Below are 18,507 nucleotides of genomic sequence, written 5' to 3'. Positions count from 1 at the left end.
TTAGAGTCACATTACGTCTTAATGACTTCACACCAGCCCGCTCTCATCCTTCTTCGCTTTTATTTTGTTGGGTTTCTACTTCCTGTTTTGATTCCACCGAGGTTAATTTGATAATTGTGCGTTTTTTTGTGGACTTTCTGTGCATCATAGTATAATGTGAACACCAGTGTTGGGCAAGCCACTGAAGTAATTAGTTACTGTTACTAGTTATTGCTTTTAAAAATAATTGTGTTACCCCCGGAATACTGACTATGTAGTTACAAATTTTAATAGTAATTTTACGACACCCCATCCTAAAAATTGCACAATATACTGTCGTCATAATTTTGAAAACATTCGATTCGTTGTAAAAAATAAGCTTCGAAATCCTGGCCTCCCAAAATACTACGAATACTACTCGTACTACCCTGTAAGGTTCTCACTCTAACGGCAATATTGTGATATTATCGGCACAATACTGTATAGCCTCGCCATATTAGAAGCATTAAGTCAGCTGTAAAATGTAAATAGTCTGCGTTTATATAGCGCTTTTCAAGCCACTGAAGACCTCCCAAAGCGCTTTACAATGTGCTTCACACTTACCCATTCACTCACACACCAATAGCGGCCATGCAGCCATGCAAGGCCCCGACCTGCTTAGCGGGGGCATTTGGGATTAAAGGTTCCCGACCACTGTGCTAAACTGTACATAACTGGCAATGTTACCTTGATAACTAACGGCTTGGTGTTCTACTTTTTGTATTTTTGTCTTGTGTAATATTTCAAAATATCATACTGCTCAAAGCAAATGTTGAGCAAACGATTAATCATCCGTCATGTATTCAATAACATATTTTTTAAGAAGCTGTTTAAGATTGGACTCCCCAAAAATAATATATTAAAATTAAGCAAAATTTGCCTATTCTTATTTAAATAAAATAACCCAAAAACTGTAAAAGGTTAAGATGTGGTGGAATTAAATATTATACTTGCTGATAAGTGTTGCTAATTGTTATTTTTATCGTAATCAACAGTAAAATATAGTAAATATTTAAAGAAATATACTAAAATCTAGAATTACTGCTGAATTTATTAAAGGAATAACCTGTATTACCTTAAGTGGCCATCATTGATAAGAAAAACGTAATCATGTCAATTAAGGCAACGCTATAATTTAAGATTTAAAAAAAAAAAATTAAACTAGTGCCAGGATTTAAAATGACAGATTTTGTGCCTCAAGATGTTTTATGAAACTATGAAACACTTAATCTGATTAATTGTATTCAAAACAACAAAAGATGCTCTTAAATAATACTACTACTGTCACTATAACGGCAATTTCTGTATCACAAGATGAAATTCGCCATATGAAGAGCTCCGTTGTTAAAAGTGGTTTCCTTTGTGGGATTATGGCTTCCTCTAGTGGTCAATTGCTTAGCACAGGTATTCGTTTAATTTTTCTCATGCGTCACTATTAGGATGTATGACGTCATTCTAATGGAGTGGTTTGTTTCTTAAATAATGCACGTATAAATAATACGACGCTCATTTGTTTTCCTTTCGACGACCGATCCTCGTTCGAATAACGAGATCTTAGTTTGACGTTTTCCACAAAGAATGTGCAATTCACCTCATCTAGAATATTCCGTTTCCGCAAAGCAATATGGGACTTGTGGTACAGAGATGGATCATACAGGCAAATTGTAAATGCTATCCAGAATGAGGAATCTTCGCACTTGATTCAAACCCCCAAAGAACTTGATCTATTTCCGGGTTTTTGTTTTTCATGATATGTTTAAGAACGAATCAGAATAACTCGAGGAAATTCATCCACATTTGTTTTTATTCTCTTTTGTTCGAAAATTGAGAAAAACAAAAACTACGATTGAGGCCGTTGTTTTCTGGCACTTTCTGTGGTCCTTCCTTTGTTAACGGCGCTCTCTAGTGGTCAAGTTTTCGCCCTGCACCCCGCGAAGACCCTTTGAGTTGAGCGTATCCGGCGTGACGTCACCAACGCGAGCTGGGGAATTGGAGTTCACTGTGACGTCACGTTGTCACGTGATACGTCAGCGTGAACGTTGAATGCGTTCTTGCGCAGGAAACGAAATTCACTTGACAGGTAACGCACGCCCGCCCTCTTTTTTCTCCTCTCTCTCTCCCTCTCTTTTGTCTTTCATGTGTCTCTTTCTCATATTTCTCTCTCTCTCTCTTTCTGTGTCTCTCTTTCGTTTACCCCCCTCAGTTTCTCTATCTTTCTTCACCTTCTATATTGTTCTTATTCTGTCATTCTCTCCCTCTTTATTTTTTCTCTTTCTCGCCATCTCTTTCTCTACGTCACTCTTTACTTTTTCTGTTTCTCTAACTTTTTGCGTCACTCCCCTTTTTTCTCTATGGCTCACACTCTTTTCTCATCCCCTTATTTTTTTATTTTCCCTCTCTTTCTTTATAAGTCTCATATAAAACACAGCCTCTTTTTCTTTCTCTCTCTCTTTTTGCTTCTCTCTCTTTGTGTCTCTCTTACTCTGACTTTGTGCATTTTCTCCCTTTCCCTATCCAACTCCCTCTCTCTTTACCTTTCTCTCATTTACCTCTTACACTGTTTCTCGGTCTTCCTCTGTCTTAACTTCTCGCTCGCTCTCTCTCTCGCTCTCTCTTTGTCTCCTGCTCTCCCTTTCACTCCCTCCCTGTCTTTCCATGTCTCTTTCTCCTCCTCACAATTCTCTCTCTCTCTTTCTGTGTCTCTCTTTTACACCCTTCTGTTTATCTATATTTCTTCACCTTCTTTATTGTTCTTATTCTGACATTCTCTCCCTCTTTATTTGTTCTCTTTCTCGCCATCTCTTTCTCTCAACGTCACTCTTTACCTTTTCTTTCTGTTTCTCTAACTTTTCTCTTTTCCTTTTCCATTCTTTTACGTCTCTCCCCTTATTTCTCTATTTCTCACACTCTTTTCTCATCCCTCTTTTCTTTTCGCACTTTTTCTTTATAAGTCTCATACTAAACACAGCCTCTTTTTCTCTGTCTCTCTCCCTTTCCCTATCTGACTGCCTCTCTCTTTACCTTTCTCTCCTTTACCTTCTCTCTCTCTCTCTCTCTTTCTCTCCCGCTCTCCCTTTTTCTCTCCCTCTCTTTCCCCGCCTCCCCCCCCCTCTCCCCGGAAGAAGACGCTCCGGAATCAAGTGTTGACTGGAGCCGCCGACTGCGGCAGCCAAGCAGCCACGACCGATGACGTTTTCTCCAGGTAGCTCGCCTTCCTTTCTTTTCCTTGTTTCCCCGATGACGTCATACTAGCGTATTGTCTTGATGACGTCACCTGGAACGATGGCACTGTTGCAGTACCCTAGGGGGTTTGACGGGGGGGGGGGTGCTTGTGTTCGCTCGCTTTGCTTTCGCGAACGAAGGAAGGCGCGTGCACGTCGGGGACCGTCGGATCGGTGAGTCCGGTTCTGACGTCATCACAGGTTTTTGGTGGGGGGGAACAGTACCCCTTAGTCGAGTCGGGGTTGGGGTCCCCCCTCCCCCTTGCTTCTTTCATGTTCTGTGATCAGCTGTTGGTTCCGGGTGCGCGCTCAGGCCTGTGACGAGGACACGCCCACTTACCGCCAAACGACAGGTTTCGTGCACGGGCTTGTCTTGCTGCTGCATTCTTATAGCGACTATTTTGTCTACTATTATATGGATATATCGGTGAGTGGGTGGGGTCGAGGGGGAGGGGGTTATCAAGTTTTTGGAATTGGGGGGGCTGCATTGGGCGTCCATTTAGCATATACGCTACATTATATTGGAATGATTTCACCGTCAGGGCAGCATGGCGGCGCAGTGGTTAGCGCGTGTGCGTCACAGTTCTGAAGTCTTGGGAACCTCCTGTGTGGGTTCAAATCCAGCTACCTGTGCGGAGTTTGTATGTTCTCCCCGTGCTTGCGTGGGTTTCCTCCGGGCACTCCGGTTTCCTCCCCTATTCCAAAGACATGCATTTCAGGTGGATTGGCCGGTCCAAATTGTCCCTAGGTGTGAATGAGCGAGCGAGTTGTCTGTCCCTGTGTGCCCTGCAATTGGCTGGCAACCAGTTTAGGGTGTCCCCTGCCCACTGCCCGATGATTGCTGGGATGGGCTCCAGCACCCCCGCGACCCTACTGAGGATAAACGGTGCAGCTAATGAGATGAGATAATGAGATTTCACCATCACTCTGTTTGCAAGTAATTTTTGTAGTATTTCTTAAGTATTCCTGTCGTAATATTTCCGTAGTAGTATTTCAGATTCAGATTCAGATTCAGAGCTCCGCAATAGTCTAGTCCCCCTGGCCATTAGACTGTTAAATGGTCAATCTAACATATAGTTAACTTAAATCTAAACGGCTGCTAATTTGACTTTTGCACTAGTGGCAGTTTTTTTATAGCTTGCCACTCCTTGCACATTTGATCTCTGCACTATTGTTACTTACAGTGTTATTACTTACAGTGTTATTGTTTACAATATAATGGTACTGTGTACCTGACTTGTTAACCTGACTGCCCATCTTGCACATCTGGTTAGCGTCTCTTCTTGCACTATCGGCACTATGGTAAATAACACAATACAGCTTTATTTATATCTGTACACTGAAGGACACTGAGGGAAACTGTGGGAGTCAGATCCATCGACATTTCGTTCTGTATACACGTATCTTTGTAATATTTCTATAGAATTGTACTTTTGCAGTATTTCTGATATTTATCTAGTGGTATTTTTGTATTGTCGTATTACTGTAATGTTTTGCATTTTAACTGTATTACTGTATTTCTGTTGTAAAATTTGCGTCGTCGTATTTTGATTGTATTTATGTTGTAATATCTTTGTTGTAGTATTTTAGTACTATGGTATTACCTGAGTGGTATTTTTGTAGTATTTCTTTAGTATTCCTGTCGTAATATTTCTGTAGTAGTATTTAATAGTATGACTGTAATATTTCTCTATAATTGAAGTATTTCTGTTGTGATATTTCTCTAGTGGTATTTTTGGATCATAGTATTACTGTAGTGGTATGTTTTGCATTTTATCTGTAGTATTTCTCTTGTAATATTTGCGTCGTTGTATTTTGTAGTAGTATTTAAGTATTATAGTATTACTGTAGTAGTATTTTTGGATTGTAGTATTACTGTGGTGGTATTTTTTGCAGTGTTTCCGTGGTATGTTTTGCGTTTTATCTTGAGTATTTCTCTTGTAATATTTGTGTCGTCGTATTTTGGTAGTATTTCTGTTGTGATATTTCTCTAGTGGTAATTTTGGATTGTAATAGTACTTTAGTGGTATTTTTTTTCTAGTGTTTTGCATTTTATCTGTAGTATTTCTGTTGAAATATTTGTGTAGTCGTATTTTGTGAGTATTTATGTTGTAGAATTTTTGTCATAGTATTTTTGTACTATAATATTACCAGAGTGGTATTTTTTGTTGTATTTCTTTAGAAGTATTTCTATAAGGGTAATTTGTATTATTTTTTAAGTATTTCCACAGTAGTATGTTGATAGTTTTTTCCACTGTAATATTTTATCGTATGCAATTAGTATTTTTGTTCTACTGATGTAGTTGTATGTTTGTAGTATTTTTGTTGTGATATTACTCTAGTGTTATTTTTTGTCGTGCTTTGCATTTTATCTGTAGTATTTCTGTTGTAATATTCGTGTTGTCGTATTTTGGAAGTATTTATAATGTAATATTTTTGCTGTAGTATTTTACTACTATAGTATTACCGGAGTGGTATTTTTAGTAGTATTTCTGTGGAATTATTTCCGCAGGGGTGATTTGTAGTATTTCTAAAGTAGTATTTCCATAGTAGTATGTTTGTAGTTTCTTCACTGTAATATTTTATAGTATTTATTTCGTATTTTTGTTATATTGATGGAGATGTATGTTTGTAGTATTTTTGTTGTAATATTTCTGTAGTAGTATTTAATAAGATCACTGTAATATTTCTTTAGAATTGTATTTTTGAAGTATTTCTGTTGTGATACTTCTCTAGTGGTATTTTTTTTATTGTAGTATTACTGAAGTGGTATTTTTTGTGGTGTTTTACATTTTATCTGTAGTATCTCTCTTGTAATATTAGTGTCGTCGTATTTTGGTCGTATTTATGTTTTAATATTTTTGTCGTAGTATTTTAATACTATAGTATTACCGGACTGGTATTTTTTGTTGTATTTCTGTGGAATTATTTCCGCAGGGGTGATTTGTAGTATTTCTAAAGTAGTATCTTTGAAGTATTTCCATAGTAGTATGTTTATAGTTTTTCCACTGTAATATTTTATAGTATCTATTTCGTATTTTTGTTGATTGATGGAGTTGCATGTTTGTAGTATTTTTGTTGTAATATTTTTGTACTAGTATTTTTGCAGTATTTCTATCGTACTTTTTTCTTTTCTGAGTGAAAAGAAGGTCCCTTTTTTCAAGCCCTAAATTTGACATTTAGTTTTGTAGCAATTTTGGAAGATTTAGTATTTTTGTCTTAATATTTGGTTTTAAAACACTTTTTTTTGTATTATTTGATGTAAAATTATGCATGTTGTCATTGTGTTTGGCTTTTTTGTTTTGGTGGGCCAGGTGAAAATGCCTGACGGGCTGCCCGTGGCCCGCGGGCCTCAGTCTGCGCACCCCTGGTATATTTTATATGGTATTTCTACTTGAGATATTTTCTCCTTCATTTCTCGGGTCAGGTATGACTCAGCGCAAGTCTCAAATTTGGCAAAGAGCGACAAGGTGACCCAATGACGAACGCGTCCCGGCCGGAGAAGCACAAGACGTAAAACGAAGACACGGAATAAGATTCATGAACCGAAAAGGAATGGCGATCGGCTAGTGTAAAGGAACCGAACCAGAAAGTTTAGCAAACAACTAAAGGAGGATCGACCGCGTCTCCTCGAGGAAAGCCGACCCGTTCTGAAAACGGCCCACCCATGTTGGGTCATTGGGATTTTCTACTAAGAGGATTTTATTGTGGTTGACCAAGTCAAATGAACCCTACCTCTTGGTTATCTCTCTTCCTCTCGTCCTTTTCTTTCTTTCATTCTTTCTTTTTTCTTTTTTCTTTTTTCTTTTTTCTTTTTTCTTTTTTCTTTTTTCTTTTTTCTTTTTTTCTTTTTTTCTTTTTTTCTTTTTTTCTTTTTTTCTTTCTTTCTTTTTTCTTTGTCTTTTTTTTTTCTCTCTGTCTTTTTTCTTTCGTTTTTTCGTTCTTTCGTTCTTCCTCTCACTTATTCTCTTTTTTTCTTTCGTTTGTTCTTTTACCTTTTTATTCCCCTTTACTCTCCTTTTTTATTTCCCTCTTTCTTTCTCTTTTCCCCCTCTCTGTCTCTCTCTTGGTCCCTCGTCAAGCGTTTTTTTTAGTATAGTTTTGACATCTTTGTATTCGGAACAGCCTAGTAAACATCCGTGTTATGTTTCTCTATACTAGCCGAGTGTGAATATATTTCCCGTGTCGTCTCCCTTTTATGTCTTGTTCTTTTAGATCTGTCCGTGTTTCAACATTTAGTAGCTCTTTTAAATTCGCCCGGTTTAACTCTTCACCACAGAAGACAAGTCGGTCCCGTTGGTCTCGTCGTGCGTCTCTACTCCTCCGACAGGTTGGATGACGTTAGCCCGCTTTTTAGCGCCGTCTGCGTTTGGGTCTTTCCCCCCACAAGACGACGTACGTGCTTTATTGCCCTCCTTGGGAGAGACATCATCTCAGCGCCTTTCTTGGATTGCCTCGTCTGGTGCGAGAGCGGTAGATTGTCCACCGCCGCGCGAGTCCTTTCCTTTTTCTACATTTCTCGCGTGCATACGTTCATTTGTGTCGTTGTTTCCCTCATCCTGGATGTTTTGATGCTGCAAAGCACTCTGGGATTTGTAGTTCAAGCAGTTTCTGGCAAACTCGCTAAACTGGCTTCACGTGTATCGGTTCATTTCTCTGGCACGTTATGTTTTTATACTGACGCTAATGTGTCACGGTTGTATCCATCCGTATATAGTGTAAGTCTTTGCTTTCGGCTGTGCGATTCGGTTCAATGTTTCTTGTTCATTGGCACGAAATCCGCATAATTGTGGAGCATTCCCACAGTTTTTAATCACCTGTATGAAGTCCATCCATTATCTACACCGCTTATCCTCAGTAGGGTCGCGGGAGTGCTGGAGCCCATCCAAGCTATCTTCGGGCAATGGGCAGAGGACACCCTCAACTGGTTGCCAGTCAGATGCAAGGCAACCCAAATGAAGTCAATTTCAGATTCAGATCTACTTTATTGTCATTCTAGTACACGTGTATACAGAACGAAATGTCGATACATCTGACCCGCACAGTTTCCTTGAATGTACAGATATAAGAATGTCAAAGAATGTGCAATTCACCTCATCTGGAATATTTTGATGCAGCAAAGCACTCTGGGACTTGTAGTACAGACATGGATCATAAAGGCAAATTCCAGCTCACTCGCTAAAATGGCCTCTTGCGCATCAGTTCATTACTCTCTGACAATTCTGCCCCAGAAGCCAAAATGCAAAATTTGTATCCGTCCGTATAGTGTAAGTCTATGCTTTTGAGACGAGCAAATTGAGATGCAGAAACGGAGCGGACTTTTGGAGCAAAACCAGCACGAATGACAATATATAAAAAAGTAAAATGCATATAAAAGTTTTTTGGGGGTCATGACGCTCGTTGGGGTCTTTCGCACCTCCGTCCACCAGGGGGCGCCTCGTCCGCTTGTATTCGGGAAAAGCGTGTCCAATCAGCTCACACTTGTCCCTAATCAGCCTGACCCTTCACAAGGACATGTTGAACAGCACCCATGGTCAGGTCATTGTCATTGTCCACATCCATTTTCCACCAATAATACCATCACTTTTTTGCAGTTCCAACTTGGTTTCTGAAGTTTGTTGTTGTTTCAGATACTTTATTGTTGTTTTTGACACTTTGTTACTTTAATGATGATTTTATGTTTCAATGCCATCTGTTTTTGAGCACCTTGCCTTTTCCTGCTTCCTGCGTTTGGGTCTGTTGCTGCTCCTGCTCGCTCTTTGTCACAGTTATACCGGCAAATGCCATGTTCAGGGGGGTTTGTTTTTTTCTCTTGTTATAAATGATTGATTCAGATTGTTCTACAAAATTCAATTCCCTTTTAAGAGTTGGGTAGCAACGAGTTACATTGACTTGAGTAAATTTTGGGATATTTTGTAGTCAGTGAGTATTTTTAAATCACTATACTTTTTACTTTTACACAAGTAAAAAACAGGTCAGTAGCCGGGACAAGAGAGCAAAAAACGTGGGCCAGATCAGGAACAAGTAGAAAGCCAGGAGAGGAGAGTAGACGTGGTCAAGATCAAAAAAGGGATTGTTATTTGGGACGGGAGAGCAGACGTCGTCGAGATCAAAACAGATCGAAGCTGGAGACAAACAGGAGCAAAAAAACGGGACAGGTGAAAAGGGCTTGCGGTGTAAAAACAGAGATTCGCAGACGGACCGACAAAAGGGGACTGACAGGACAGAGTTTAAATACTGACAGGGAGCCAATCTGTCAACAAGCTGCAGCTGGCGCTCTACTTGAGTCCCAATACTCCGAAAACACAGTACTTTTACTTGAGTCCATTTTTTTGTCTACTCTACCCAGGCCCGGCTAGCACAACGCCCACCTCTTAGCATGGGTGCGCTACAAAGGTAATTTGTTTAAGGCGGGGCTCGAAAGACAAACACACTCGAAAGCTTTACGACTCGCTCGCTAGCAAACCGGCTAGCAAACCGGTTCACCTCGTGCTTAGTACAAAATCCTGTTCTTAGATTTGGCGGATGGATGCACTGTCGGAGGCGGATTAGCGGCAGCTGTCATTTCACCGTAGGCTAATTCTTCCCTGAAATGGTCACAAATCTACTTGACATGTTGTTGTCTGCAAAGTTAGCATCCTTGTTATTGCAGTCATGCGTGTGCAACATGAAAGCCCTCTTTTAAAATCAGGGGTCTCAAACCTGAGGCCCCAGGATGATCGTTTTAAGCGCTCGCTTTAATGTGAACGTTAAAGGGACAGCGTGTATTATTGTCCCACGAGTCGTCGCTTTGTTCTGTCGCGCCGCCCAAAACCAGTGAAAAATACAGAGATTCAAAGTGACTGAAACACACCTTAAGACTTTTGAAAAGGAGAGAAATAAGAACAGAAAAGTGAGCGAAAAAAAGACAAAAAATTAAAACTCAAGCAAAATAGGAAAATAAAAATGAAATAAGAGAGGAATAAAAAAATGAACAGAAAAAGGACAAAAAAAAAAAAAGAAAAACGCACCACACATGAAAGCAACGTCTAGTGGCCAAATATCAAACACTGTCTCTAAGAAGAGTGGAATGTTTTTGTCGAAAAGCCTATTTGGCGCAAGCTCACCCGGACCCTAGCTTCTCAGGCTCACTTTGAGACCCCTAATTAAATTTTTCTGTACTGTACATGTCAGGACCAGAACGTAAACAGGACCCAATTGCGTGACATTTACCACAAGTTTTATTGAAAGAGAGAGGAAGGGCTGCGCCCACGATCCGGTGTTTGCTGGACGCGGGAAGCAAGTCGCTCTCGTACTCAGTTTGTGATTCGAACACGGAAGTGAATGTTCCGTAGCGAGCGATGGCGGAGAGCAAAAACGTGGTCGGGGTCAGAAACGGGTCGTAGGCCGGGATGGGGAGCAGACGTGGTCGGGATCAAAAACGGGTCGTAATTCAGGACGGGAGAGGAGACGTGGTCGGGATCTAAACAGGTCGTCACCGGAGACATACAGGAGCAAAAACGAGACAGGTGGGAGTCAGAGTAGAAAAAGGCTTGCCTTGTACAAACAGAGGTTCGCAGACAGACTGGCAACAAGGGACAGATAGGAGTGGGTTTAAATAGGGACAGGGAGCCAATCAGAGCCCGCGGCAGTTAGTGCCAACTGAGCGGGCACAGCTGAGTCACATCGGTAATCATGACAGTACTGTTTGATTAAAAGTCTGACGCTCGGGAAATGACATAAAACAGTTCTAAGGTGGATGTTAGAGTGTAGTTTTGCCTCCACCATAGGGCGCCTAATCGTCTTTTTAATCGGGACAAAAGTGTGCTATTGACCCACGCTTGTCTCTAATTAGTCTGACCCTTCATAAGGACATTTTATTTTCCACAGTCAGGATCCCCTTTTTCTAGTGTCATCCGGATTTATGAGGTTTAGTTTATGTTTCTGGTTCCGACAGTTTTATTGTTGTTTTTGACATGTAGGATGTGTCACGCATATCGTCTTCTTAAATTAACACAAAAAAGAAAAACGGGTCCCACACTGTAAAGCGTAAAAGTTGTAAGGCGGGGACGCTGTATCCCGGGGTAGGACCGTATCTGAGGAATTTTCGCTACATGTTCTTTGTTTTTTGGGTGTTAGCGAGGTTAGCATGATAGCTGTCATGGGAGTTCCTGACTCTGAGGATTAGCTTGCGCCAAGCCTCCCTTAAAAGGCTCTCGGCCTCGTCACTACGCGGCAAACGACGTTTCTCGGGACGGACCGTTGAGAGTTAGTCTTATGTATCGCGTTAGCCGTGTCACCTTTGCTAGCTAGGACCCTTTGCTAAGCGGAGAGCGCAGACCTTTCTTTAGCGCCGTCCCGAATCTCATTTTTGCCGCCCGAGAGAGACAATCGGGAAAACCAGGATATTCAAATATAGGTATATAAATATCCGATGCGAGTTGTGCTGTTGCCGCGGCAACAAAAGCTCCGTGCTCGACCTCCGTCTTATTGCACGGTTTTGTGAGCTGACACCGACGCCGATACCGATCGGTTCCAGCCGTCCCGACATTAAAATAATTACATGTAGAAATAAAAAAATACCTCCATAAATATATGCCAATAAATCACCTCATACCACGAAATCGGTTTATTTCAATTTTGTTCCGCATTGGCTCATTCATGAATTTGTCAAGAAACAGAAAAGGATCAGGACCCAAACGCGTGACGTTCTCACATAAGCCTTTTATATTACGGGAAATGGGGAGTCGTGCACGTTAGGCAGCGGCCTGGAGTGGAAAGACAGGAAACCAGAGACCAACGAGATCGATACCAATTGCATGAGTTGATATCGGACGGCTGGGGTTGATACCGGACAGGACGGAACGGACAGGAGAGATAATGAATCGGGATATTGAAAATAAACAGGAGAAAGTCGACGGGAAGGAAAACTGGGGTAAATAATAAACAGGAAACAAAACTGTAAACCGAAATTAAACAGGACAAAATAAACGGAAAAAATACCGGACAGGAAATATCAACAGGAACAGGACCGAGTCGAAACCCACGTCTTGCGGGGCAGAAGTTCGTTGACCTCTGAGCTTAAAATAGACAGAAAGCCAATTTGTTAACGAGCCGCAGCTGGCACCACACGGGCGGGGCCAATTGGGCGCCATAGCAACCGTGACAGAATTTCTCTTTTTATTTTGTTATTTATCGATTTCATTTTTTCAGGTAGTTTGTCAAGTATTTCATCATTTATTTTGGATGTATTTCAGTATTCATTTTCTTATGTCATGCTAACGACTACATGTTAATAGGTCATGCTAATGTCTACATGCTAACAAGTCATGCTAACGGCTACATGTTAACACGTAGACGCTAACGGCTACTTTCTAACATTTAGATGCTAACGACTACCTGCTAACGAGTCATGCTAACGTCTACATGCCACCAAGTCATGCTAATGGCTACATGCTAACGGGTTTCATTTGTTGACCATTTATTTCTTCATGTAGTTAGTTCTCTCTGTATTTGGTCATTTATTTATTTCCGTGGATGTTTTGTCGTGTATTTTGTTGTTTATCCCACCTTGCATTTTTTCGTGTGTTTTTTTCAGTATTTATTTTGTCGCATATTTTGTCGTTTGGTAGCCATTTCTTTTTCATGTCACATATTTTGTCTTGTATTCCGTCTTGTATTTTGTCTTTTTTCTTTTTCTGTATTTTGTGGCAAGTTTTGTCATGCATTGCATCTTTTATCTTGTCATTTTTAAATTTTATTATTGTTTTTTTTTTCCTGTATTGTGTATTTTTTTTTTTATTTCGGTATTTATCGATTTGCATATTTGATCATTTCTTTCTTTCCTTATCTCATTTTCTCACAACAAAACGTTTTTCCAACAAATGGAGGAGTGTGCCAATCAACTGCGAAGCCTTTACCACCAATAGGTGCAAAGTTCATTCGGTTTGGTATTGGTCTTCTTCTTCCTTCTTTCATCTTTGCTCACCATTCAGGAAATAGAGCACTATCGTATTTCTTACGGAAGCGTTTCTTTCATTCCTGGATTCTCAGAACTTGTCTTTTCATCTTCAGGTTCGGGCATACGGGATTGACAGGATTTTGCGTGCCGCAAAAGAAAAGTCTTGGGTCCTCCCTGCCAGCAGGGGGCGGTGGCAGCAAATATGCAGGAGTCCCTCTCGGACGGCAAGACGGACAAACGGGTGAGATGAATTTTGACATTTTGTTACGTTATACTGTTTTGATTAGTGTATAGCGTTCAGCCCTCGTTTTTCACGAAAAATCGCGATCCATTTTGTCCGGAGATGTACCGAGTACGAATTGCCTGGCTGATTAGAACAACGACTGCGCTCATTTCGCGGTCCAAAAATCAATAAGTCGAGGAACGGAAATGTCACCGATACTTGACTTTTGCTACGAATCGTTTCCAAAAATTAGCTCAAAACAAAAGCAGACAGCTAAAAAGGTCACCATTTTCAAAAGTAATTAGCTAGAAATGTACAAAGGTAGAGAGATGGATTGCCAAATTCCTAGCTTCAATAGTAAAAAGCTTTAAATGTAGCTAGCTAAAACAGTAAAAAGGTCACAATTTTCTAAAGTAGTTGGCGATAATTGTACAAAGAGAGATAGCTAAATTGCTAGCTAGAAAAGTAAAAAGTTGAAAGTGTAGCTTGCTAAAAAAGTAAAAGGTTTCAAAGGTATCCAGCTTAATAGGTAATAAGCTGCAAACATAAACTGCTAAAATGGTAAAAGGATTTAAAGATAGCTAGCTAAAATGGTAAAAGGCTTAAAAAGTAGCAAGCTAAAAGTTTTAAAAAGTTTTCAAAAGTCACTTTCCCTCTAATTGCCCCCACCTGCGCTCACTCTTTCAGCCCCAGCTGCCACTCGTTCCCTAATTATCCCTCTCCATATTTAAGCACTTTGTTCTCGTTCACTCCTTGTCAGTCCGTCAGCGAACCTCACGCATGCAAGGCGAGCACTTTTTGACTCTGGCTCACGTTTTGATTCCGACCTGTTCCTGTATCCTGCCCGATTCCGTCTCCCGTTTCCTGTATTGATCCCCTGTCCCTGGCTTCCGGATCATCTACGGCTAACCGACTCGCTTCCGATCACCGACCGCGCTTCGTTCGCCTGTCCCGGCTACCCAACTTGTTTCCGATCCCCGACTGCGCTTTCTTATCCCGTCCCGACTACCCGACTCGTTTCCGATCCACGACCACGCTTCGTTCCCCTGTCTACCTGTCACCGGCCGCAAGGGCTTCCTGCTCCCCCTACCCAGCGAGCACAAGATCGCTGTCTTTTTTTCTCTCGCCCTAACTTCCCCAATCCTTTAATAAAGCATTGTGCGAAACGTTACGCATTTGGGTCCACTGCTTGTTCCGGTTGTGACAGCGAAAGATCGTTACCGAGTTGTCCACGCCAGATTTTGCCTGATTTGCAGATGAACGATGAACCCGATCTAGTCGGGTTTGCCACTTTCAGCGTTATCTAGTGCGAAAGGCCGAATCGGTACTTTGTGACGAATCTCGTTTGAATTTTCCAATTTGGAAGGAGACGAATTCCCGGAGGGACGAGCAGAAAGAGAACGAGGCCGCGTCGGGGAAAACTTCTCCGACTAAAATGGAAAAATCTCCAAGAAAAAGCTCCAGGAGGCATAAAGGCGCCACCTTCAAAGTGACGCTCCTGGATTCGTCTGATTTCCAAGGAGAAATCGAGGTAAGCCGGAAAAATAACGATTGCATGTCGTCGTTAGCATCTAAATGTTAGCAGGTAGTCGTTAGCATGTAGTCGTTAGCATCTAAATGTTAGCAGGTAGTTGTTAGCGTCTACGTGTTAGCATGTAGCCGTTAGCATGACTTGTTAGCGTGTAGTTGTTAGCATACAGTCATTAGCATCAAAATGTTTGCAGGTAGTTGTTAGCGTCTACGTGTTAGCAATCAGCCGCTTGCATGACTTGTCAGCATGTAGTCGTTAGCATGACTTGTTAGCGTGTAGTTGTTAGCATGACTCGTTAGCATATAGTTGTTAGAATCTAGATGTTAGCAGGTAGCCTCTAGCGTCTGCGTGTTAGCATGTAGCATGACTTGTTAGCACGTAGTTGTTAGCATGACTCGTTAGCATGTAGTCGTTTACATCTAGATGTTCGCTCGTAGCCGCTAGCGTCTACCTATTAGCATGTAGCCGTTATCATGGCTTGTTAGCATGTAGTCGTTAGCATCTAAATGTTAGCAGGTAACCGTTAGCGTCTACGGATTAGCATGTAGCCATTAGCATGACTTCTTAGCATGTAGTCATTAGCATGTATTTTTTAGCATCTAAATATTAGCAGGTAGCTGTTAGCTTCTACGTGTTAGCATGTAGCTGTTAGCATGACTCGTTAGCATGTAGTCGTTAGCATGGCTAGTTAGCATGTAGTCGTTAGCATGGCTCGTTAGCATGTAGTCGTTAGCATCTAAATGTTAGCAGGTAGCCATTAGCGTCTACATGTTAGCATGCAGTCGTTAGCATGACTTTTTAACATGTAGTCGTTAGCATGGCTAGTTAGCATGTAGTCAATAGCATATAAACGTTAGCAGGTAGGCGTTAGCGTCTACGTGTTAGCATGTACTCGTTAGCATGACTCGTTAGTATGTTGTTGTTCGCATGTAGTCGTTAGCATTTAAATGTTAGCAGGTAGCTGTTATAGCGTCGCTGTTGGCCCGAGTTGGCCTGAGCTCCCTTTTAGTATTGGACCCGTTTACCTTTCTAGCTAGCCATTAAGCTCCCCTTTTCGCTATTTAGCGAGCCACCAAGCTAAATTGCTATTTTCGCTATTTAGCGAGCCACCAAGCTAAATTGCTATTTTCGAAATATGTATTATCAATCAAGCCAGAATTGATTTTTTCACATCTAATTTGAAAATGTTTTTTTTTTTAATTTTTGCTTCTCTTCTGTTTTATTTCCCTTTTTTTTGCATTATTTGTTTGTAATGTCCTTATTCTTTTTCTCATTTTTTTCCCATTTTTGCTCTTTTTTTCTTTCTCTTTCCTTTTTCTTTTTGTTTTTTACTTGTTTTTCTTTCTCCTTTTACGTTCACTTTTCTTTCTCTCTTCCATTTGTGAGTTGTTTGTTCTCTTCATTTTTTCTCCATTTTCTTTTTGGTCACTTTTAGTGAGTGGAGTTTGAATTATTCATTTTACTTTTTAGCACTCAGGGATCAACAACATCTGGTTTTCCCGGCACCTCCCACTTTTTCCCACTGTTTCCTTCTCGAGCCACAATGGCTCTCTGATATTCGTTATTTTTATTGTGATCTGCTCCGTGAAAATCAAAGTTGGGCAAACTAGGGTTCGCTGGCCACCTGCGGCCCGTCAGTCCCGTCAAAAATGTTCCAAAAAGATTGACAATATATACAGAAGTAGATAAAGTACAAATATATAGAAATACTAGTACAGTAACCTTATAATGCAAACATTCTACTATAGAAATATTGCAAGAGGAATACTACAAAAAATACAACTACGGTAATATTGCAAAAATGCTAAAAAATATTACACAAATATTACTAGGGAAATACTACCATGGAAATAGTGCGACACGAATACTACAAAACTACAACCACAGCAATATTGCAAAAACAAAAACGACATATTACACAAATACTACGAGAGAAATACAACAGAAACTCTTGATATACTGGACTGTCTCAGAAAATTAGAATATTGTGATAAAGTTCTTTATTTTCTGTAATGCAATTAAAAAAACAAAAATGTCATACATTCTGGATTCATTACACATCAACTGAACTATTTCAAGCCTTTTATTATTTGAATATTGCTGATTTTGGCTTACAGCTGAAAAAAACTCAAAAATCCTATCCCAAAATATTAGAATACTTCCTCAGACCAAGTAAAAAAAATAATTTTATAACAGCAAAACTAAATCAAACATTTGAAAATGTCCATTGATGCACTCAGTACTTGGTTGGGAATCCTTTTGCACGGATTACTGCATCAATCCGGCGTGGCATGGAGGCAATCAGCCTGTGGCATTGCTGAGGTGTTATTGATGCCCAGGATGCTTCGATAGCGGCCTTCAGCTCATTTGCATTTGTAGGTCTGGTGTCTTTCATCTTCTTCTTAACTATACCCCATAAATTCTCGATGGGGTTCAGGTCAGGGGTATTAGCAGGCCAATCAAGGACAGTGATGCCATGGTCAGTGCACCAGTTACTAGTGGTTTTGGCACTGTGGGCAGGTGCCAGATCATGCTGGAAAATGAAATACTCATCTCCATAGAGCTTTTCAGCAGATGGAAGCACGAAAATCTCTTGGTACACAGTTGCATTTACTCTGGACTTGATGAAACACAGTGGACCAACACCAGCAGCTGACATGGCTCCCCAAACCATTGCTGACTGTGGGAACTTCACACTGGATTTCAAGCAACTTGGATTTTGCTCTTCTCCAGCCTTTCTCCAGACTCTGGCGCCTTGACTTCCAAATGAAATGCAAAACTTGCTTTCGTCTGAAAAGAGGACTTTGGACCACTCTGCAACTGTCCAGACGCTTCTTCCGTTGTCTTGAGTTCAGAGGTGGCTTGACCATGGGAATACGGCTATTGTAGCCCATTTCCCGGACACGTCTGTGAACTGTGGCTTTTGATACCTGGACTCCAGCTTCAGCCCACTGTCTTTGAAGCTCCCTCAAATTCTTGAAGCGGCTCTTCTTCACAATTTTGTTAAGGCTGCGGTCATCTCTCTTGGTTGTGCAGCGTTTCCGGCCACATTTTTCCCTTCCAACAGACTTTTTGTGGATATGCTTTGAAACTGCACTCTGTGAACAGCCTGCTCTTTGAGAAATTTCTTTTTGTGTCTTACCCTCCTGATGGAGGGTATCAATGATGGTCCTCTGGACAGCAGTCTTCCCCATACTTGTGATTGAGTTTACTGAACAAAGCTGAGTGTTTTTAAGGCTCAGGAAACCTCGCAAGGTGTTTCGAGTTAATTAGATGATTCAGGTGATTAGTTGAATAGCCTACTTGTATACTTTTTCATGATATTCTAATATTTTGAGATAGGATTTTTGAGTTTTCTTAAGCTGTAAGCCAAATTCAGCAATATTAAAATAATAAAAGGCTTGAAACAGTTCAGTTGATGTGTAATGAATCCAGAATGTATGACATTTTTGTTTTTTTAATTGCATTACAGAAAATAAAGAACTTTATCACAATATTCTAATTTTCTGAGACAGTCCAGTATACTACAGAAATACTACTATGGAAATACTTCAAAATACAGTACTTTTTAGCC

At 40.6% G+C, this 18,507-nt stretch overlaps 1 protein-coding gene across 8 annotated transcripts in view; it reads left to right on the top strand.

Annotated features, from left to right (window-relative positions):
• Positions 1–2,193: 2,193 nt before the first annotated feature.
• Positions 2,194–18,507, top strand: part of LOC148363691 (uncharacterized) — a 51,712-nt gene continuing 35,398 nt past the window's right edge. For 4 of the 8 annotated variants that reach the window (XM_088337672.1, XM_088337670.1, XM_088337668.1 and 1 more), the window contains exons 1-3: positions 2,195–3,220; positions 13,293–13,420; positions 14,769–14,933. In XM_088337672.1, coding sequence (XP_088193798.1) covers positions 13,382–13,420; positions 14,769–14,933 — 204 coding nt within the window. In that variant the 5' untranslated portion in view covers positions 2,195–3,220; positions 13,293–13,381. Of the gene's footprint in view, positions 3,221–3,333; positions 3,414–3,535; positions 3,667–13,292; positions 13,421–14,768; positions 14,934–18,507 lie in introns of those variants that run through there. The other 4 variants (XM_088337667.1, XM_088337663.1, XM_088337664.1 and 1 more) reach the window with 3 other exon arrangements.

The sequence above is a fragment of the Urocampus carinirostris genome, chromosome 6 (assembly GCF_059441175.1).
Source record: "Urocampus carinirostris isolate Australia breed hairy pipefish chromosome 6, RoL_Ucar_1.0, whole genome shotgun sequence".
NCBI lineage: Eukaryota > Metazoa > Chordata > Actinopteri > Syngnathiformes > Syngnathidae > Urocampus > Urocampus carinirostris.
Note: the sequence above shows the minus strand (reverse complement) of the source record. Positions and strands in the feature narration are given on the sequence as shown.